Below are 23,178 nucleotides of genomic sequence, written 5' to 3'. Positions count from 1 at the left end.
CACACACTACTTGATATTGATAGCAGCAAGGTGCTTGCCAACTGTACGAATGCTGTATTGACTTTCTTTTTTATATACTTAGAATATTACAGAAGATGACGTTTGGTACATTTCTACTGCGTTGAGTGAGAGGTTTGCATCATCTCACCTTCTGATTTCTATTTTGTACAACCAGCATCTGATTGGCGTTGGGTGCGCGCGTATCCTGTCCAGGCACGTGGACGATGACTGGTTCCAGGACTGGTCAGCAGTAAATCCCACTGCGCATTGCATTATGTGTAGTGTCACCATGTGACATGCACGTTCCCTCTGTAATCACAGGGGGCAGAATTAGTCACACAATAAACAAACCGACTTGGGAGGGAATTCACACACTTGTGCCTTTTTCCTCTCGGTGTGGAGCAGACTTTCCCAACCTTTTATTGAGCCAAGGCACATATTTTACATGATAAAAATGTCACAGCACACAAGCAAAGCAACATTGTTTGAATGGCAACAGATGGATACTCGGGTTCATCATGTACCTTCTGCTATCTAGTGGAAAGGAATTTTAATGTTTTGCCTGTCATAGATAGATGAACATATATATATTATTTGTTGTAAATAAATCATCATTTTCAGACCAATTAAGTGAAATTGGATCATTTTCCGCAGCACATTTCTCAAGTCACACTGATGTGCCGCGGCACAGCGGTTGGGAATCACTGGTGTCTGGTACGACTCTTTTTCCCATGATTGCGTGGGTCCACTCTGGGTACTCAACAACATGCTTAGGTAAAAAGGTAAATAACCGATAGGCGTGAATGTGAGTGTTAATGGTTGTTTTGTCACGTTCCACATACAAGTTGGACTTATGTTTTCCTTTGTTCACCGATTCCTTTTGTTGTGCTCTTATTTTGGTATATCATTTCCTGTTTTGCACGGTTTTGGAAGTCTGTTTACCTTGTTCTGAGGCAGCTACCGGTTTCAGGTGTTCCTCAGTAACCAGCAGGCTTCTTTAGTGCTGGATCATGACTTTTGCATGGGATTATTAGAAGTGATTTCAATGGTGAGTTTATACCATTCCCTACTTTTGGACTTTTGCATTTTTAGATTTTGTTGTGTCAGCCTTGGTGAGCGGTGCCACTCCTTGTGAGCTCATTTTTGGATAATAAAGATCTTTTTGACTACACCAGCTGACATGTCTTTACATCCATTGTTAACGCTACAACAAATAATAGTGAAACATGACTGGTGACCAGTCCAGGGTGTACCCCAAATCTGATGGATCTTGCTTAGGATAAGCAATAGAAAATGAATGAATGAATGAAGGAATGAAAAAAACACAATGCTGTCAGTGAAAATGCGTCACAGGCAAGGCAGGATGTGAGTTTTTATGAATGTTTTAAGGCTATAACTTTTAAGGCTTGGCAGGATACTCCTGAAAACAAAGTCCAGCCTCAAGACCAAAGCTGCAATGAATATCACCACCTCTTGCATTGCATTTGTCTTTCTGGTTGATATTATTTTCTGTTAAAGAGGTAATATTCATGGCCATGCATCTTGGCAGCATTACACAAAAAATACTACCACAAAAACTACAAATTGCAACAAAACTTTGTACAGTTGTCCCTCGCTACATAGCGGTTCGAGCATCGCTCCCTCACGCTTACTGCGGTTTTTGAAAAGTAATGAATAAATAAATGGCTGCTGCTTCGTGGTTGACTATGGACTATTATTAGTTCTAAAATATTGAAAACTGGTGACTAGCTCAGGGTGCACCCTGCCTCTCGCCCGAAGTCAGCTGGGATAGGCTCAAGCATACCCCCGACCACTCTACTTTTATCAATGGTGCTGTTTTTGAAATGTAAATTTCTTATTCATTGGACCGACAACTCTCACATGCTTCATTTTCACATCTCCTCTCCACTCCTCACCGCTCCTCACCGTGCCCTCCAACTACATGCTGATGCTAAACAAGCCCAAACACAATGACAGCCAATCAATGTACACTTTAGGGTGTGACTGATCATTTTTTTCGACTCCCAACAACTCAAGCACAAGAATCCCAATGCCTAAAAACGGATTTAATTAAAAAGAACTCAAATATAGAACCAGAAAAGTTTTAGATTTTAGATGAAAAATGACATGAACACAATAAAATATACAGTATCAAGCACTAAATACGCTCATGTGCGGGGTGTTCTCATTCAGCTTAGTTTGGCGAAGAGCTTTGCTATGGCTCGCTAAATTGCTCACGTCTTAGCTGCAAAGCAAACCCAGTCGCACTTGCCATTGGTGATAGTGGATACCAGCCGTATACGAGGCACGATTGTGTTAGTTTACAAACACTACACACCCTTCTCTTGGTAAAACAGTGCCAAAAGAATAGACACAAACATGTGACATGCATGCAACACATACACTTGATATTAGAACGCAGATCGACATATTAGAAGCCCTATTTTCATCTGCTACATTGATTATGTCTGACACGGAAGATAAGCTTTTAACGCTGTTTGATCATCTTGTTTTCAGCTATTTCGTGTGTTTTTATGCAACACACCATGCACACTTACACACTTGGGGCAAATCATTTCAAAGGCATGCACTGTTATTCCTATTAGTCTGCCAACCATTGTACAAAGATACGTAGCATTTACAGCCGTATTGAAATGTTTGTTCCCCATCCGAACACATGGAAGTAACGTAAACTGCCTTTAGGTCATGTGGCTGCAACCCAGCAATAGAATGAAATGAGGCGTTTAACCGAACGAGGATTGCTCAGCCTCGTCATTACATTCTTCATGGTTTCAGTGATTTTCTTCCTTATGATCTCAGCCAGTATTTCAAATAAGTGGAATACCGTTTGCTTCTCATTGCGCCAGTTATCTTCTAACACCGCCTAGCTCATCTCTCCAGTCATCCTCTTTGACTTGTAGCATGGATGTGTGTCATTCAGCACATTCCTCACTTGGTGTGTCACTTCACAACTTCATACAAACCGCCCTCTTAATAGACTTGCCATTAGAGGTTTGGCATCTCAGCCCGCTTTCTTCAAGGAGAAAGAGTCCGATCAACTATTTGTTTAGACTTATGAGACAGCGAAAAGCCTATAAATGGCAACCAAGTGACTCCACTGTGAAGAACCACTTTTTACGATCAGCCGAGTGAAGTTAAACGGATTTAAGGCCTGAAGACATTTTAGGTACCGTGGTTTATAATCTTTCCTTATGTTGGATTTTATGGGTTATTTGGAAGCGGTTTAAGACTTAAGGTGGGACCAAAAAAAAAAAAAAAAAAAAAGAACAGTGTTTGCTCTTCACCTGCCTGATAAAGAAAGAATGTTCATGCTTCCATGTTGTACCACTCATAAAAGTCCACCTGCATTTTGTTGGCAGTCTTGATCGGTGAGATTTAAATGTGAATAGGATGGAATATAATAATACAGTCATCATGTGAGCGGAAAAACTTAATGGGTAAAAATGGTTTTGTCACATTTCTGAGACATACAGTCGCTGGCCACAAACGCGTGGAGCACATCACACGGGGCGGACACAATTTGCCTTGCAATATGTCACGCCTATGAGAAGTGTGGTCAACTAGGGGAGGCCGTAAATTGATGCGTCTTTTCATTATAGCCGTGGTTTGACTTCGGATCTTGTTGCTATGTTTCATAGAGGATATAGCGCGCCAACTCTGCCATAGTTGTTTTATGAACGTAAAACAGACACTGTTGATGTCACTTATATGAAATCAGTCATCGTTGAAACGTTGCGAAGGTGTGTGAAGTTAAGAGATGTCTTCAACGGGTTTAGAAACGGGACCCCTGCCAGTTATGTAATTCTTGTACTCTCCTGAACAATTGACAGGCTGTAAATGTGCAACAAGATGTGATTTTCTTCACTGACGCCACCACCCATCCCCACTCCCCATGCCATACTCCCATCAGCCAATCGTGAACAAGGAAAGACCCTCCCATGTTCAGATAAATAGCACCAAACCCCAGGGACGGTCTATCTGCCTGACTCTCTGACCCTCAGTTGAGTCTTTGAGCCTCCTCTCACCCCACCTCGCTGCTACCAGAATCCTCGGTGACCATGTCTATCAGAGCTGTGAAGACCACCACCTTCTCCACTGTGTCCTCATCCAGGGGCCCAGGCCAGGGCTTCAGTAGCCGCTCCTTCTCTGGCTACGGTGGCCGAGGTGTGGGTGGTGCCAGGCAGAGCTACGCTGTCCGCAGCTCTTATGGTGGAGTGGGCAGCAGTGGTGCTGGGGTTGGCGCTGGGGGGTTCAAGGTAGTTGGTGGGTATGTTGCTGGGGGGTCAACCCAAAGAGCAGGTGGATTGGAGTACGGCTATGTGGGCTTTGGCGGAGGCATGGGTGGCGGCATGGCCCAAGAAGTGGTGGCTCCCATCACTACAGTGACTGTGAACAAGAGCCTGCTGGCCCCCTTGAACCTGGACTTTGACCCCTCCATCCAGGCGGTCCGCATCCAGGAGAAGGAGCAGATCAAGACCCTGAACGACCGTTTCGCTTCTTTCATCGACAAGGTCAGTCTTTACATGAACCAACAATTAAATACAGCCTCGTTTACACACAGATACCTTAACATGGTGGCATCAGGGCATGGCATTGTAAAGTAGATGCGCCATTCATCCCTCTTTGCCTTTTATACAGAACCCAGCAAGTGGAATATTGCTCCTTTTAACATTGCCACTTTTTTTTTTACCTTGCTGGTGTTCTATAAACTGCACTGGCATGGAATGGGGGGATGAAGCTGGCAATTTTCCCCCTTTTGGACATAGTATCCACACTATAACAGAGGCAGGGCGTTGCCTGTGTGTAAGGACATTCCACAGTGCTAGGACAGGTACGTTAAAAGCAATTGATCCTGTCCAAAAACTATTGTACGTCACACTAGATGCAAGGCAGAAAATTGCCAGTCTCAGCTTTATACACAAAACAGCAACACTGAAATAGGTGGGAAAATGCTGGCTTTTATTAGCAGTGTTAAAGGAGATTTTCCATTTATTTTCTATGCCGCTCATCCTCACTAGGGTCGCGGGTATGCTGGAGCCTATCCCAGCTGACTTTGGGCAAGAGGCGGGGTACACCCTGGACTGGTCGCCAGCCAATCACATGGCACATATAGACAAACAACCATTCACCCTCACATTCATACCTATGGGCAATTTAGAGTCACCAATTAACCTAACATGCACGTTTTTGGAATGTGGGAGGAAACCGGAGTACGCGGAGACGCACGAACAGGGAGAACATGCAAACTCCATACAGAGACGCCCAACGGAGATTCGAACCCAGGTCTTCCAGATCTCCTGACTGTGTGGCCAACATGCTAACCACTCGGCCACCGTGTGGCCCAAAAGGAGATTTTCACTTTTTTTAAATGCCACAAAATACTGCTGTTTTATTGTCGGCTCATTGGGATGATGAGATCATATTCCTCATAGAGACAGAGGAATTTGGTGCAGTGCAAACCAAAAGTGCAAACTCTCAATGAAGGTAGTGACAACAGAAAAAGGTCTCCTAAAAGTCAGGACCATTAGATTCAAGAATTGATTGCGCGTGAACATGAACTCATTATCACAATCAATGGGTACGGCGTACAAAAAGCAGAAATGCATCACAAAGTAAAGTCTAAAAAGTATAAATCAATCGAAATCAGCAGCCTTTTTCAAACAGACCTCATTGAAAATCATGATGAGGTTTGTTATGAGACAGAAGCGCACACTGCTCTCAGGCCTGTGATTGATTAGATGTTATCTTGCTCCCCCCACCCACACCCCCGTTATCTATCATGAGTTGCGTTTTTTGTTTAAGGAGGCCCCCTGAGAAATGTGGGCAAGAAGTTAAGCTGTGACTCAATCACGCTAATTCTTTACATTGTTACAAAAAAAAACAATCTCTCTACTCCTTCCTTCACATACCGTTGTAAAACCACACGCACTGCACTCTTCGTGTCGTGTTTGCAGAAGACCCCACCCAGGGTGAGGACACTGAATGGAGAGGTTGTAAAGGGGCAACAATGTGTCACAGTTGGGAAACAATGCCCTAGTGTGTTTAAAGCTGCATTGTTGGTCAGACGTGAATGAGTAATAATTGATGAGACAGTGTAACAGGAGCGCGTCAATTAGTCTTTTTCCTCTCAGTCAATCATGCATTTGCCGGTCCCACCCAGGGGCACGTAAAGGGGGAAAAAGATAGGACGATTCCAAGGGCCTCTGTCAAATGATTTTGCGAGATTTTGTTTTTGGCATGTTAGGTTAATTGCCGACTTTAAATTATCCACAGGTATGAATGTGATCGTGCCCTGTGATTGGCTGGCGACCAGTCCAGGGTGTACCCCGCCTCTCACCCAATGTCAGCTTTAGGATAAGCGGCATAGGAAATGGAAGAATGGAATCCACATTGTCCAAGTAAACCTCCACATTGACCAACCACCCCCTATATTTGCATGAAATGGTTTGATCCTGTCTAGGTAGCGCACAGACCGGTGACGGTGACGCCAGAGAGATACACTGTTGTCTCGTACTAAAATAAAAATCCGTTTTTCAAAAAGGAAAGTGAGAAAGGAGAGGGAACAAAGGCAAAAGAAGGAAAATGGATAGTACTACTAGGGCCGCGTTGAAACAGAAGTACATGTCTCGTTTTGAGTTCAAAAGGGAAGCAATTTGTCTTTTTATTATAGTGAGAATTTAAAATAGCCTGCAAAATGGCAACGGTATTCATGATTGACGGGGCCCTTCGCATCAATTTTAACACCAAACTGTTTTAATGAAACAAAGCCACGGTGGAATCAAAGGATGTGTGTTAACCTGCTGCGGCAGAAGATTGGTGTCGATCCCAGGCTGTGACAAGGTGACACTTTTGTCTGTTATTTAGTTCTAAAAATACATTATTCAACATTGTGTTTCCACTGTAATCACAATACTCCATGCATCATCAACTAAATTCAGGTTTGAGGCAAATAACATAAAAATAACTTTTAAGGAGATGTAGTAACGACAGCTGCCCAGGCCGTCCAATGGGAATTTTTTTTTCAGAATTCAGAATTCCTGGCGGCGCCGCTGGTCCAACCACACAGTGAACCTATTCCTGCACTCTTCATGCATTCTCCAAGACCCCCTCCCCTTTGCACACACACACACGCATCCCATTCACTTGATTTATTAGTGTTTTACCTTGTGAAGATCTCTCCATTAATGCAAGCATCTTAGGATAAACAATGCGCTCTCCTGAGAGGTATTACTAAATAATTGTTGTTTTTGCAGGTACGCTTCCTGGAACAGCAGAACAAAATGCTCGAGACGAAATGGAAAGTTTTACAAGAGCAAACCACATCACCCTCCGGCATCGATGCCATGTTTGAAGCCTACACGGCCAACCTACGCAAGCAGCTGGACAACCTCGGTCATGAAAAAGTGAAACTGGAGTCTGACCTGCATCACATGACAGGTCTGGTTGAAGACTTCAAGACCAAGTGAGTGATGCTGGTGTGCTGTTTTTTATTTAATTTCTAGATACCTACTTGGTAGATGCCTACACCAGAGGTCTTCAATGAATGGAAACTGATTAAGGTCCGTTTATGTAAACAAAGCGAAGGTCCGAACCTTATTTTGCCTTAAATTGCATCCAACAGACTAGCTTAACTTAGCATTTAATGCTGTTCTCTAACATAACACTTCTGCATATCCCAAACGTTCTGTGAGTAGTATATAATGTACACGTCATTGTGCGCATGTCATATCGCACTACATTATTTTGCTATAAGGCGCGGTCAAGTCAGCTGTGATTGCCCTTTCTGAAAATGCGCTTGACAGCCAGTACATGTGTTGTAACGTAGACATATTTGTTTCAAATGCCACCGGTGTGGACGGAAATGTTTTCACACACCAGAGTGAGGAAAATTAGCGTTTTGGAAAAAACCTGTGTGGACGTGGCCTAAGATAATTTGTGTGAATGAACAATTAATAAATTGCCGAGAAAGAATGAACAGGTTTGAGGCAAAAACTCTTTTGAGAGTTAATAATTTAGCATTCAACAACATCCTGGTTATGTAAGTGTACAAATAAGTCTACCACTGTTTAATACAATTGAATACAACTTAAAGAAATACATTTTAAAGACTCTTGCTTGCGGGATACTGTCACCTAGTGGCGTTTTATAGGTATGATGATATTAATAAGTGGATGCTTGTCGACAGGCAGCATAGGAACACATCTTTCGTCCTTCATTGGTTAATGTACAGTGTTCCCTCGTTTATCGTGGGGGACAGGTTCCCAAAATAGCTCACAATAAGTGAAATCCACGAAGTAGCCAACTTCTTATTTTTTTACAATTATTGTTTTATATGTTTTAAGGCAGGCCGCACGGTGGTCTAGTGGTTAGCACATTGGCCAATACAGGAACAGCCTGGAGATCGGGAAGACCTGGGTTCGATTCTCCCCTGGGCATTTCTGTGTGGAGTTTGCATGTTCTCCCCGTGTGCGCGTGGGTTTTCTCCGGGTACTCCGGCTTCCTCCCACATTCCCAAAAACATGCAGGTGAGGTTAATTGGCGACTCTAAATTGTCCATAGGTATGAATGTGAGTGTGAATGGTTGTTTGTCTATATGTGCCCTGTGATTGGCTGGCGACCAGTCCAGGGTGTACCCCGCCTGTCGCCCGAAGTCAGCTGGGATAGGCTCCAGCATGCCCCCGCGACCCTAAGGAGGATGAAGCGGTATAGAAAATGGATGGATGGATGTTTTAAGGCTGTAAAACCCCTCACCATACATTTTATACACTTTTCTCAGACAGGCAATAACATACTCTCACATTACTCTCTTGTCTATCAAAAAAGTTCAAACCTTTGTTTGAATTTTAATGATGAAATTATTAATTCACTCACACATACTTCAGTCCTGTGCCTTTTCGTCCTGGCACCGTTCCGCTGTACTGTAGCGTTTTTCTATCCTTGTTAAAACATATTGTTGCAGAGAACCGAAGATTCATTTACAAGCTAGCAAGCAAGCAAGCTAGCGACGACACAGGAGACATGGAGGGGTGGCACAAAGGAGATTGGTTGACTGATTGGTCTACAGCCAATCAGGAGGCAGAAAACAATGGGCGGTGCAGACAGACAAAAGAGGGAAGAGGTAGACACTCAACTTCCCACAATGCAATTCTTAAAGGGCCAGGCTCGGACTGTAACGGAACAGAAGTTGGAACTGTAACTCAACAGATAGAGTGATGTTGGTAGGAATGTGCAATGAATTGCTTCCGTAGGTATTCATTTCAGCATCAACTACAAGATATCGCCTACAGTTTGCTGTGAATGCATGTGGCTCTGCTTTTTAGATACGAGGATGAGATCAACAAGCGCAATGACTGTGAGAACAACTTTGTCCTCATGAAGAAGGTTTGTCCAGGTCGACCGACCAATATTTGATGTTCACACTGAAATTAGAAGACCCGAAAAGCGTCACTTGTCATGTTGGTTGTGACCTCATGCAACAATGAGCCGCTGTGTGTCACCATGCAGGACACAGATGCGGCGTACTTGATCAAAGCAGAGCTGGAGGCCAAACTGGACGGACTTTCTGATGAACTCGACTTCCTGAGGCAGATCTATGACGCTGTAATGAATTTATCTTATAGTTTAGTCTTACATGAATGAATATGTCGCTATTTTTTGGTGTCTTTTATAGGATCTTCATGTCTTTTGGTCTTCCTTGTGTAGGAAATCCACGAGCTACAGAGTCAGATCAAGGACACATCCGTGGTCGTGGAGATGGATAACAGCCGTAACCTTGACATGGATGCCATTGTTGCTGAAGTGCGCGCCCAGTATGAAGACATCGCCAATCGAAGCAGAGCGGAAGCTGAATCATGGTACCAGTCCAAGGTGACAAAGTCTACTGACGTGTGGTCACATTGCAGTGTTCTCTCGTTTAATGTCATTGGTGGTGTTGGATGGTTCTTTCATCTATACAGTCGTCCCTTGTTGATCATGTTTATCATTTATAAACTGAATATTTTCTTAGTTAGAGCATACAAAATATGTTTATGGCTTTGTAAATATGCTTTTTAACATCATTAGAGCCCTGTAGACATGAAATAACACCCCTTTACACTCCTGTTATTCTTTGTTTACACCACCTTGCGCAGGCTACGGGACATAAGAGACGCCGCCGCAGGCATAGCAAGCGACCGAGCTAACTGGTTAGCCTCTCCAATTTACTTATTCAAAAATTAAGAAAGTGTTTCAAACGGAGCGGGAAGGAAGGACAAAGTAAGAAGCCAAACACTTACCACTTCCACACAGAATGGGAGGAGAACTTTCGATCATGTCAGGCGTGCCATTGCTGACTACATGCAGTGTGAAGGTAATGTAATATAATGTCATGTCTCGTCAATGTAACATTACTGACATCTAGTCACCAGAATACTACATTTAACTTTAAGTATTTTTGGACAGCCACAAAACAGAGATAATTTATTAGTTAATACATTTTTGAAGAACTGTGATAGAGTGAGGGAACAATGTTCGAACCGCGATGTAGCGATGGACGACTGTTGTATGTTTTCTAGAGTCAAACAAGTTAAAAGTTATTTGGGTTCTGGGAGACACCAGTCGACTTCAGGGGAAGTGCAGCAGCTTGAGACGTCTTTTGCAAAGTTATGTCAAAAGCAACATGCTTTTTTTTTTTTCTTGAGCTGGAACCACAAAATATACCCCAGAAAATCATTTTAAGACACTTTGAAAACCTTCTAATCAACTGTAGATATTAACCACTGGCTAAGCTATATTGGGAATGCATATAAATAACAAAATATATATAAAATGGAATATCTCATATAATTCTTGTGTGTGTCCAGTATGCAGAGATGCAGGAGTCAGCTGGCAGATGCGGTGACGACCTCAAGTTAACCAAGGCGGAGATCGCGGACATGAACCGCAGGATCATGAGGCTGCAGTCTGAAATAGACATGGTTAAATCCCAGGTGAGCATTAATCATCATTCTATGATTCCCAGAAGAGCACAGACCTTCTCTGAAGCCTGAACAGAAGCTCTCACCAACCACTTTACCTCTGTTTTCAGATAAATAATTTGGAGGCTCAGATCGCCGAGGCCGAGGAGCGCGGTGAGCTGGCAGTGAAGGATGCCAAACTCCGCATTCGAGAACTGGAGGAGGCTCTTCAGAGGGCCAAGCAGGACATGGCCCTGCAGGTCCGCCAGTACCAGGAACTGATGAATGTGAAGCTTGCATTGGACATTGAGATCGCCACCTACAGGAAGCTTCTTGAGGGAGAAGAGGACAGGTATGATGATGAGCGTGGACACTCTTTCTTCATCATGCTGTCATGTAACGTTTAGTAAGCCATCTGTCTCCCTTTGTAGGCTCGCTACTGGAATCAAGACCAACGTGTCCAAAGTGACGTGTATGCATTTTATTAGTTTGAATGATTTTTAAAAAACATATTTTGATCTCTGAAATATGTGCCGAATGTTATTCTATTTTTTTAACGCACAGCTGTGAACTACAACGCTTATGGCCTGGAGAGCTCTCGCACCCCATCCTATTCTAGCTGCTCATTTGGTGCTGTCAAGGCCAGCAGTGGGCCTGTCTCCGGCCACGAGGGGGCGACAGTGAAGAGCACCGCCACAGTCACTCAGTCAGAAACGATGGTGACCACGAGTGAGGAGAAGAAGGCGGAGGGGGAGGGCCCTGTAGCCACCGAGGGGGCTCCTGTTGAGGAGAAGAAAGAACAGGAGAAAGTGGAAGCTGTGGCTGAACAGTGAGCTCTGCGGCAAAAGAAAAAACAGCCTCTTGAGTTAATGTTCACTCATTTTGACAAGAAGTCTGCCAAGTATGTGTGATTAATAAATGCTGCTCGGTAAAGCCTTCAATTAAAGCAAATTTTAAGTCTCCTTAAGTTCATTCATCGCTGCAGTACATGTATTTGGCCACCAGATGGCACTGTGGGATATGTGTTAGAATCCTGACGTCATTCGTTGTTTGTCAGTGAATTTTACCCTTGCCACCCCGATCAATTCTCTTTTAGATGCATAGAATGTCATTGTTTTTTTCGCAAAGGAAAATATACATTTTAATTCTACATACCACCGTGTAATAGAGTGTCATTTCAACAAGACAATGTTGTATGAAGGAATGCACCACCTCAAGTGGATGACTTCAGAGAAACAGGTTGCAACCTGCATTCTGGGTGGTGGTGCCGCACCCAAGGCCATACAACTTCTGATGAAATGGAAAGCTTTTGTGTTTTATTGTTCCGTAGCAGAACTGTGACTGCTAGTCGTCATAGTCTTGATGGAGTTTAACATAATACAAGAAACGTGCACACGCATGTAAAACAACGGTCATAATAGATGATCTGAATAACGACATAGACAAATCATAAAGCTCAGCCTATTTTTTGTAACTTTGGTAAAAAGCTGCAAAGACAAACTGTCTTTTTAGTTGAATTGAGATCAGGGGTGGTTTCAGACAACTGGCAATTTAAAAGCATGTTATCAGAGGGGGAACGAGTACTGAAATGTTTTTTTTACTAAAGTACAGTTCCTTTGCTGAAAGTTTACACAAGTAGAAGTAAAAAAAGGAGCTGATTTAAAATCTACGTGTGCAAAAATAATTAAATCATCATCTCCAGGTGGTTGTCCATTCACGTCTGTGTCCAGGCTGCTGTTTTTGTTTTTGTTTATATTTTTCTAATCTGAAGCACAGGGGCGTGCACACTTTTTCCGGCAAAGGCCGCATAACACATTAGTAAAGTTGGTATTGAAATAAGAAAGTGTTATAGTGAGTGCCTTTTATTTCAAAAGGGGGCCAGCCATAAACAAGTGTATTATAACGCTATCGTAAGTGTATTGTAAAGTTATTTATTCAACACATTCTGCTAATTGAATAAAGGTTTCTGGTGGTGAAAAAGTATGTTTGCAAGGACATACTGAGCATATGCGGCATGCACTGTACAGTACAATGTATCCTCGAGTCACATAAATGATTCTGCAGGCGTCTTTCACTCCAGCAGCCAAAAACACAAAGCAACAAACGTAAAATCATGTAAAACATTGTTCACGGTGCACCATATTGTGTTTGCAACAATGAGATAAGACATATTTTTATGTTTAGGGATGATTGCATTATTTCTAATTATTTTTTTTATTTATTATACTGATTAAGATCCTCCAAGAGTAGCACCAGACCACACACACATGCAGGCTTGCAAGGATAGCAAACCGTGACTGTGCCCCTGAGCTGAGGCAACAACGACTGTAATTGCATTTTCTTTTGGTCTGCAGCATGACTCGAACCCGAGGGTGTCAGACTGAGTTACTGTCACCCCAACTCTCCACAATACCATGCAGCCTGCGAACCTTCCAAATGCATTGAAATTAATCTTAACAAATTCTTTGAGAGCGGAAATCTATTATGTTTAATCATTAGGCCATCATTATGAGGTTCTGACTTTTGGCAGCAGGGATAGTGCATAGAAATGTTCTCAGACAACCACTGCTACATATTCATACCTTTATTCAATTATTGCTGCGTGTCTGAGTGCAGCTAAATGTTGGAACAAGGTAGGGCTGATGTTAGCAGTGGAGATATTGGCATGTTTAGACACTTTTAAACACCATATCACTGGTTATAGTAATGACTATCACGCTCAGGTCTATTTTTTTTCGTGCCTTTAGAGGCCAGTTAGTATAGCGCATGTATCATCAATGCGCCAACTAACATCTCTCTTGAGTCTCCAATAGATTTCGTGTGCCGTGTGGTCTATAAAAGCAAATAATCGCCAGGTCACAAAACACTGGCATTAACAGCTGTGGCTGTAGGAAACCTCCTGAGGTCCATAAGAAAGTATCATGAGTGGTCAACATTCAGCAGCTTGATCTACCTCTGCATGTGCCTTAAAATGTCGGTTGGTCAACTGTTGGTGTGAAACTCATGCATGTGACTTTTTTTGTTTACAATGCACTCACCACTGGTATCCATGCTTGTTGAGCTGTTTTCTTCTGTTTTATAGTACAGTAATCCCTCATTTATCGTGGTTAATGATAAGTGAATTTGTATGAAGTAGGCTTCCTTATTTACAAATGGAACATATTTGTAGTTAGAGCATAGAAAACCTGCTTACAACTTTCTAAATAACATTTTTAAACATTATTAAAGCCTTATACACACAAAATAATACCCTTATAGTCACCTTTACACTCATATTACTCAATACAGTTGACATAATACAGGGACATACAATAAGACATACTAGACATAAACACAGACTCACACGTTAGCATTGTCTCACCAATGTAACATTACTGACATCTAGTGACTACATATTAGGTCTTTGAATGCGTCTTCTGAATGCCTCATATTTGCATTTTTGTTCGTTTAGCCATCTTTACGCTTAAAAATGCTTAATTTAGGCCAAGAATATGTCAAATTTGCTTAAATATACATTTTTTTTTAGCAGTAATAGGCCATAGCCACCCACAAAACAGTGATAATTTGTTTGAAAAACCGTGATAGAGTGAAGCCGCAAAACTCGAGCTGCGAAGTAGCGAGGGACTACTGTATCGGTTCTGTTCCTGTGTTGTGCATGTGTATACTTGTTAATAAGTTACCGTGTGGTTACAGAGCGCTACCTTTTTTTTCCTCCACTTTCTCATGCACTCCAAATCATTATTAAGGTTAAAAAAAAAATGTAAGGGCATTTAGATCAACAATACTACCTGCCCTCATGGCTGGACAGGACAAAAAATATATGATGAGTTTTAAAATTGTGTAATTAACAGCCTCTCTTAAATAATTGCCTTCCAATCCTCTGTGGTTTTGGGAAATGAATGCATATCCAATATCCAATCAATCGATGGTGCAGATGTGTTTCCATGCTCTAAACTGCGGCACTATTTTGGGAGCGGTTATTAACTTGTATGACCAGTCCTTCTGAAGGAGGCTTTACGGCGTGCGCTGCTGCAGCCTGAAAGAATGACACAGTGGGCAGTAGTCCTCAGGTCATGTTCCTCATGTGACGCTCGCAGGGAATACTTGCAATGTAAATGCTGCATTGCTCAATTTTGGAGCCCCCTCGTCACACATCTAGCACAAGCAGGCGCACCTGACAAGCAAAGTGAATTCATGCAAAAGGTTAAAAAGGGAAAACCTTTCGTTATTCATGCCTTCCAACTGCACCTCTTTGAGTCATTTAAAGCATTCAGAGTCTCCCTCTGTTGCAGGCAGGTTCAAGGATCATTATTTGTCATTGACACTGACTGACAAGTAGTTAAGCCCCTGCAGGGCGTCTCACTGGGACTGCTCAAAGTTTCAACCTGTGAACTGGACCAGTTTGTTTCCAGTTATGCATCTGAAGTATGATCTGACAAAGCAAAGCTGCCCCACCCATGGGCAGTGCCTTGTTACAGTTGGGTGTGTAGCTTTGAATGCGAGCTGCTGTCCAATCCAAGACCGTAGTTGTGCTGCAAGTGCGATAATGAAGGTGATCAAATATCATTAGACTCAAGCATGTGAGCGTGTAAAGCAGCAAGGTTGCATAATGCATTGTTGCTTCAGCCAAACGATTTGCATCATTACAAATGCTACATTTATTTCCTAATCAACACGGTTATTAAGAAGTTACGTGGCTGATAGCGTGAGGGTTTGCCTATTGCAATGTCAAATATGTTGCTTGTATGTGTGAGCAGCATTGTTCAGAAACGCTGAGTCAACAAAACGTGTCGGGATTCAGCTTAAAGCTGCAGTATATCAGGTGACACCGGGAAGAAAAGTGCATGAGACAAAACCTGATCAGTGTGCAAATCACTCAGACAGCAACATTGATAGTATCGTCATGTTGTGCCACTAGCTGCAGGAGATGGGTGTGCACACACGCTCGCATGCATCACCTCACCAAATTAGTATTGGAATGGAAAATAATTGTAGCAATGTAGTAACAGAGATTCCATTCAATTAGTCATCAGCGGTGGATTGTAAATATTCCCGAGCTTGCGTTTGCCGTAAATGCTGAAATGAACACCTGTGTCAACATCTGTGATTGTAGGCGCCCTCCTCATGGATTTTTAGTAACTTCACAAGACGGCAAAAGCGGAATTTGAAGTACCATGAGTGCTCAGCGTCCATGCGCTGTGTCTTACGCTTGCCGTACTGTTGTATACAATGCACTCATCAGTATTAATGCTGGCCGAGCAGCAACATTGGTTCTGTTGCTGCTGTGTTGTACAATATACAGGGTACTGGTTAATTAAGCTATATTTTACATGCTATGTTTTACTTGACACTTTCTCGTTCACTCCAAATATAATTTCGGTGCATTTAAAGTATGCCTCCTCTGTATGGAAAGAAAATTGTTGTATTACAAAATACTATCTATAACCAGACACACAAACGCAGATAGAACCTCAACATGTTTGATTTTGCCTAAAATAATATATCTATGATACGTTTCAATGGTTCAGCGATAACTTTAAAATTACGTCACATGTAGCAGACTGCCCTAATGCCGGCCAATTTCATGAAAAACAACCAAAACCAGGATTTTCATCACTTTCCACAAAAATAAAAATAAACAGCCAGGATAAGACATGAAAACAGGTCATGTTGTGGTAAAACAGGACGTTTGGTCACCCTACCTTATTCTGTACTAATATAACTACACATGTGCAATAATACTGGGGAATATAGACTATACCTTGTAAGCTTTGTACTATACTACTAGGCAGGAGCACCTAATACTTGTACAACAGCATAAATACTGTAGTAAACGTATTAATGTGAACACATTTGTGGAAATGAGTGGATCTGGTGCATGATGGGAAATCCTTAATTGACAACAACCTATACGCTTTATTTATTTATACAGATGTGCACTTGAATACAGTGAAACAGCCAGACTGGAAAGCTTTTGAAGCTTGTACAATTTGGACTTCAAACAATTTTTAAAAATAAAATATCACTCTAAAACGAAGCAAAATTTGGAGGATGAACATCCATGTGTGACCTCATCCAAGACATCAGCAAATCCAAAAATGTGTTGTCCTTTTTCAATAAACTAGATTTGGAATTCGCTCCCCCGCATATTGGCAGATTTTTTTCTCTGCTTTAAATGGTTTTTCTGTGGTACTGTAAAGAGAAAGTGGTTTAATGGCGTGATGCGCAGGGGAAAAATAGTGCTGCATCTATGAAACCAGCAAAAGGCGTGGTCTCTCACGTCAGTTTACTCAAGATTCGCCAGCAGGAAGACGCCTTGACAAGGCGACGCAACGTTGTGTTACTGCACGTTTGACAAGTGTATACTATATGCCTGTAACTGTTTCTTTACGCCTAAAACTGAATTTAGTGTCTCAAAATAGTTAAACAGTTGTACTGTAAAAATACCGTATAAAATCTTCCATCTTGGCAGTCAAATTCATTGATTTATTCAGCAGAGCATACAGATATCTTTAATGCACTTGACTTGTTACTAAATGTGGCTGTCACCGGTGCTGCTGTCAACCACATTCTCCAGCTTTATTGTACAGATGAAAACGATCTATTCTCCTAGATCTAGCCAGAACTACGGCGGCCGAGAAGTGCAAAACACTTTATAGGAAGTGATAATGTTTGAACCAATCAGCTCCTGGGATTTGGTACATTCCTTTTCCGGGTTATGTTGGTAGCCGAGAAGTGCAAAACACTTTAAGAAAAAGCACTGTTACCGCTGTGGTTCATAATACTGTATGTGCAAGGAATGTACCAACTCCCCGGATCTGATTGGTCCAAACGTTATCACTTCCTATAACTGGGATTTTGGTACGTTCCCTTTCTGGCTGGTGTAACTGTAATTTGTTTTGCTTTTTGTGAACGTGTTTTGCACTTCACGACCACTGTACAGAATATGTTGCATGCTTAACTTAAACCAACTTTGAAGCCTGCGTATGGATGAATATCCATGTTCCATGTATGGGTTTTCTCCATCATATACCTTTGAAAGTGATTAACGTTATTTGCTTTAATTTGTACTTAACACATTAACTCAAATTCCCGATATAAAACTAAGTTATTTCAAACTCGTTCCACATATAGCTGCAAGAGCAACATGATGGTGCTACCTGACCTGAAGATTAATTATCTAATGTAAACTATCCATCAGAGAGACCAAATAGTCAGGATGAACAGAACAGATATTTAGCAAGTGGAAGCTGAGCCAATGGATGATTTGGTGGGAATAACTGTGGTTTAGCTGATACAGCAACTTTGTCATTGCAGCTTGAGTTAACCATACGACGAGTCATTCAGTCTTTTTCTACCACTCATTCTGTTCAATCACATGAAACAAACAAACCCGTTCACATTTACACCTATGGACAATTTAGAGTCTACAATCAAACCAACATGCATGTTTTTAAGGAAAGAACCAGAGCCCTTGGAGTAAAAGTGTGCCACCAGGGCCAGCAAAGCCTGCTCTGCTGGCCTAAACATTATCAGAAGCACTGACCTGCATTTACAACTTAAATTCTAGTATTTGTTTCATGAATTTGTATTAATCGTCATTTCGTAGCATGTCCCTTGGCTGCCATGGGAAGTCCGTCTGGGAAAGGGGTTGTTCGCCACATCCACTCGAAGTCTTCCAGAACAGTGCTTAGATAAATACTGATTCTGAACTGCTCCAGATGATGTTGTAGTGTAGGGGTTTGGAATTGTTTAGAGACGATTTATTTGAAGATAAAGAGTTAACTGGATTTGTTTGTTGTTGTAATGCCACACATTGTTGTATTTATGCACATTATTGATGGTTTGTGTAATTGCGACGTGATGGTGGTGGTATTAAGAAGTAGATTGGGTCGCTTAAGTCCCCACTGAAGACCCGAGTATCAAATGCACCCCCCGCCGCTGCCAGAATATGCAAACACCACATAAAGAGGTCAAGGCAAAGAATCATATGGTGTGTGAAGGAGAGCGGACTGTATGTGTGTTAGGTGGGTTCGCTGGAGAACCTCATCCACACCAGAACTCCGGTCAGAGAGTGAGTCCGGACACAACAACAGAACTACATGGACTTTATTTATCTACAGTCCAATTTCCATCCAACAGGTTAAACTGTAATGAGTCTGGTTTCTGTAATGAACATTAACATACAAATGTAAATCGCTAGCTTAGAGGAGCACATGCTAATTTACACACACATAAACTTGGCTTCACCACATATTGGGCGCGAACAGGTTAGCTAGCACTTCAAAACGTCTGCATAACACACAGGCACACACACAACAATAGTCGATATTCGCCGCCTAATTTGCATATAAATACGATCGCGAACGATCGTTAACAGCACATTGACTCACCTTTGTCACTAAAGCAGACAGACATATACGGTACAAGGTCAAGCCACTGATCTAAAAAAAAGACTCGCTCGAGCTTCTATTGTTTTATTTTTGAAGCCAATGGAAATTTGCGGTGGCCATCTTGGTGAGACCACTTTGCTGCGAGACAACAGTATGGCAACGCACTGGTAAAACTTCGATTGATCGTATAGCCACCAAAATCAACTGCTAAAGGTTATAACTACTCAGATTTATACGCTTTTGTGTCATTTATCAAGCTAGTAAGATGTATTTTAGCTTCGAGACGGACGAAAAATTGGCTGTGTGGCAGCCTGCAAACATTGTTTACGTACGGAATTTAAAGTCTATCTTTGTCTAATTATTTTCCTACGGTAAACCATTATTTTTTTTATCTCAGGATAAGGTTAAGGCAGGAAGAAAGCAGAAATTTTGTCACATGTCTTCTACCTTTGCGTGAATCATGTGTGGTATCAGAATTAATGTAACTTGGTAGTTGTGGTAGCTTTTAAAAAAGCTGTTTTTTGGTACAAAAAGACATTAGATAAGTGCAAATACTCAAAGCCTACTGTAAAAAACTGCATAGAAATAATTTTATCATTGATTGCTAGGCTAGGCACCAAAAAAAGGCCTAGTTGTTACAGAAAGGTGTAACTAGAAAATTCTTGCAAAACCACCCATCAAAGTTCATACTTTAACTTTTGGTTACATTTCGAGAACTTTTCAAAGCAAAGCCGTTCAAGTAGTGGCACATATATCAGGTCAAAAAAAGGTGCCAAGTAAAAGTACTTACGAGTGGAAGGTTCTTGGGAAGTGCTTTTTAAGTTGTGTTTCCTCATCCTCGCTTCCTTCACTGGCACTCCTGATGTTTTTGATGATTTTTCACTAATTCTGCGTTTGTATACCAGCACAATCACAAAGCTGTGGCGCGTAAGGTGGTCTCACCAAGATGGCGGCGATCGAAAAAATCTGGCTTCAAATTTTGGCGTGTGAAAACAATAGGTTGCTCGATCCAGTCTTTTTTTTAGATCAGTGGGTCAAGCTTTCTAACATGCCTGGATTGCTAGGCTGTGGTCCTACTGAGGACCCCTTAGTTGCCCTGCAAGGTGCCTGGTACAAAACACAAATGAAGTCTGCCCTGAACAGTGCCTGTACAAAACATGAAATTACAAGGGAATTTACAACATGATGTGAAGCAGATAAGTGCTGCCCACTATCATACATACTGCATTTCATCCAATATTTTGCAATATTAGGTTTACTTCTGTCAGTCCAGTTGATTCTACTTACATTTTACCGTGGAGGTATTCTAAATATTTATACAAATGGTTTCAGAGCCTCATCTGCAAATGACAAAACCTGCAACCATTGTGCTTGAGGCCATAAATGTCCACTTGTCAATAAATCTCTCAAGGGTTCCCATAAATCTTCACCTCCAGCCAATCACACTTGATATAATTATCATACTTTTAAAACAGGTCTTTTTACAAATGCGCTATAAAACAAAGTCGTCAGTGTTGCTGAACGTCATCAGAAGAGTTCACTGCTGTGCAACTGCTCTGCTGCAAGTCTTCAATAGGGCTGTGCTTTTGTTACACTGGCCTGTCCGTGTAGTTCAAGGCCATCTCGGTTAGGCGGCCTGGGACCATTTCTGTCACCAGTACTCTGACTTCCTGTTGGCTGCCTAAGAGCAGATGTTAATTATTCACTACTATCAAAATTACGCTGAGAAGGGGCGGAACCGACTGGGTGGGGTGAGTGATGGCATGTACTCGGTTTACTTTCACTTGTTCAAACACGCCGATCTGTTGCAATGCACCCCGCTGTCCCAGTGAGTGATTTTCTATTGTAGTTTTTATTTATTTGAATGGTTTTATTTGACTGGAACAGTGTACGTTAAATAGCATTGCTGCAAATGCACCAGAATTAGACAAAAGGCTATTTTTCCTTTTAGTGCACAGTTTAGTAGTACAGTACATGCATAAGCACCAAACCTAGGCATTTTAGCGACAAAACAGTGGTTGCTAGGTGTCAGTGCAATAACAGAAAAAAATCACAGAGATGAATTGTGGAAAGGGAATGTAGTCAGTATCATTAGTAATTTTCACACAGAGCTGTATAAACAACTAAAATAACTCAACTTCCCATCAACCCTTTCTGATGAGTACTCCAACAGAGCAGTCCACAACCCATGACATACTAAACATGACAACATACAGCCATTTCATAACCTCATATCAGCATATTCCTCCACAATTCATCACAACTGCATATGCTGTAACTCATCCTGGTTGCAACACCAACCACGCCAAACAAATTTCAGTGTTGACTGAGCAGCTTGAAGCAGACACACCCTTCACTGCCTGGCTTGTAAAGTCTACTGGTTTCAGGCAACTGAAGAAGGTTAAGGTTGTGTTTGTGTTTTTTTTTTTTTTTTGTCCACCACCCCCGGCTTTTTACACTCGTGATGGACGTGCACATTAGAAGACAGCATAGCAGTACGCTGTTCTGAGTCCATGCGAGGCCAGAGATGTTTCTGAGGGCTTGACTGATAGGTTGGGTGGTGTCCGAACGGAATGTGTGCACCGCTGGTTGAGCAGACGGACCTGCTTAAACAAGTTGTCTACATGTCATTGTGAATGGGCAGCAGGCAGCCCAGAGACACATGTCCAAAGACGCCAGTACATTTTCAGGGTTACAAGTGAAAGGCCGGTGTCGTTTCTCTGTATACATGCATGCAAACAGAATATTTCTCCCTTCAATGGCCTTCAAAATATGGGTTGCTCGACCACCTTTTGGCCACACGGATGCTTTTAAAAAAGGGCTACAGAAAGCATATATCAAATAATGATTTGTCCAGTTAGTATTTTTATATTGTTAAGCATTTACCGTATTTTCCAGATTATAAGTCACACTTTTTGTCATGGTTTGGCTGGTCTTGCGACTTATACTCTGGAGCGACTTGTAGTATATATGTTTTTTCAAGCCGCGAGAGGGCGCTCTTGGCTTGTATGCCAGTATCTGCTACTCCTATCACGCAGGTACCACTAAAAATGTACAATGTAAACATCAACTTATAAAGACAACTGAGAAAGACAAAATGCAAATCATATTCTGCAGATTACAAGCTGCAGGTAGTGAAAAACGCAGCCGAAAACGGCAATCGAGTAGCAGAAAGAAAATTTGGAGTGAACGAGGAACTTGTGAGGGACTGTCGAAAAGAGGAGGATACTCTAACTGCAGTGAAGAAACCAAAAAAAATAACTAGATGTCATGTTAAAATACCGGCTATTCACGTTACGCTAACAGACGCCTATTGTTCCAGATGTCCTATTGTTCTCCATTTTATTCTTTCTGTTCTGTTCTTGGTCTCTGATTTTATCAAATACATTTCCACCCAAAAATGTGACTTATAGTCCCGTGCGACTTATATATATTCTTCTTCTTCATTGTGCATTTTTGGCTGGTGCAATTTATATTCTGGAGCGATTCACAGTCCGGAATTACGCTACTTTCTTTTTTTATGAACCTGTATTATTTATTTAAAATTCTCTTCTATGTTGCATTTTTGAAATTTGTTTTAGATAAAAAAAAAAGTAAACTCCATTACAAATGAAATAAATAATGTAATAATAATAATAATAATAATAATAATAATAATAATAAGTGCCTGGAAAGAAAATATATATTGTTAGTAAAAAATAAGAATTTTAGGCATTTAATCTTGTTTATATTCAAATTTTGGCATCGTCATCAGTAAAAAAATAAACTAAAATACGTAACGACGCAAACACAGACGAGCTACTTGTCTGGCACAGTGACACGGCTAGATC

The 23,178-nt window shown here is 41.6% G+C and overlaps 1 protein-coding gene and 1 long non-coding RNA gene across 6 annotated transcripts; one reads left to right on the top strand and one right to left on the bottom strand.

Moving 5' to 3' along the window:
• Positions 1 to 157: 157 nt before the first annotated feature.
• LOC129186637 (uncharacterized) lies at positions 158 to 20,413 on the bottom strand. Of its 2 annotated transcripts, none has more exons than XR_008572270.1 (4): positions 20,139 to 20,413; positions 11,075 to 11,735; positions 8,893 to 10,962; positions 158 to 309 (listed from the first exon to the last, which is right to left on the bottom strand). It is a non-coding gene; the product is annotated as an uncharacterized LOC129186637 (long non-coding RNA). The 2 variants fall into 2 exon arrangements; XR_008572271.1 differs by having other exon boundaries at positions 8,899 to 10,962.
• On the top strand, positions 665 to 12,118 carry LOC129186636 (keratin, type II cytoskeletal 8-like). Of its 4 annotated transcripts, none has more exons than XM_054785081.1 (10): positions 665 to 782; positions 3,852 to 4,532; positions 7,275 to 7,483; positions 9,342 to 9,402; positions 9,526 to 9,621; positions 9,724 to 9,888; positions 10,863 to 10,988; positions 11,087 to 11,307; positions 11,387 to 11,427; positions 11,520 to 12,118. In XM_054785081.1, the coding sequence occupies exons 2-10, from the start codon at positions 4,080 to 4,082 to the stop codon at positions 11,786 to 11,788; spliced, it is 1,641 nt and encodes a 546-aa protein (XP_054641056.1). In that variant the 5' UTR covers positions 665 to 782; positions 3,852 to 4,079; the 3' UTR covers positions 11,789 to 12,118. The 4 variants fall into 4 exon arrangements, with proteins under 4 accessions (XP_054641056.1, XP_054641059.1, XP_054641060.1 ...); XM_054785084.1 differs by lacking the exon at positions 665 to 782 and adding an exon at positions 962 to 1,048 and having other exon boundaries at positions 4,464 to 4,532; positions 11,520 to 12,115; XM_054785082.1 differs by lacking the exon at positions 665 to 782 and adding an exon at positions 986 to 1,048.
• Positions 20,414 to 23,178: the final 2,765 nt, after the last annotated feature.

Source organism: Dunckerocampus dactyliophorus, chromosome 8 (genome assembly GCF_027744805.1).
Source record: "Dunckerocampus dactyliophorus isolate RoL2022-P2 chromosome 8, RoL_Ddac_1.1, whole genome shotgun sequence".
Taxonomy (NCBI): Eukaryota; Metazoa; Chordata; class Actinopteri; order Syngnathiformes; family Syngnathidae; genus Dunckerocampus; species Dunckerocampus dactyliophorus.
Note: the sequence above shows the minus strand (reverse complement) of the source record. Positions and strands in the feature narration are given on the sequence as shown.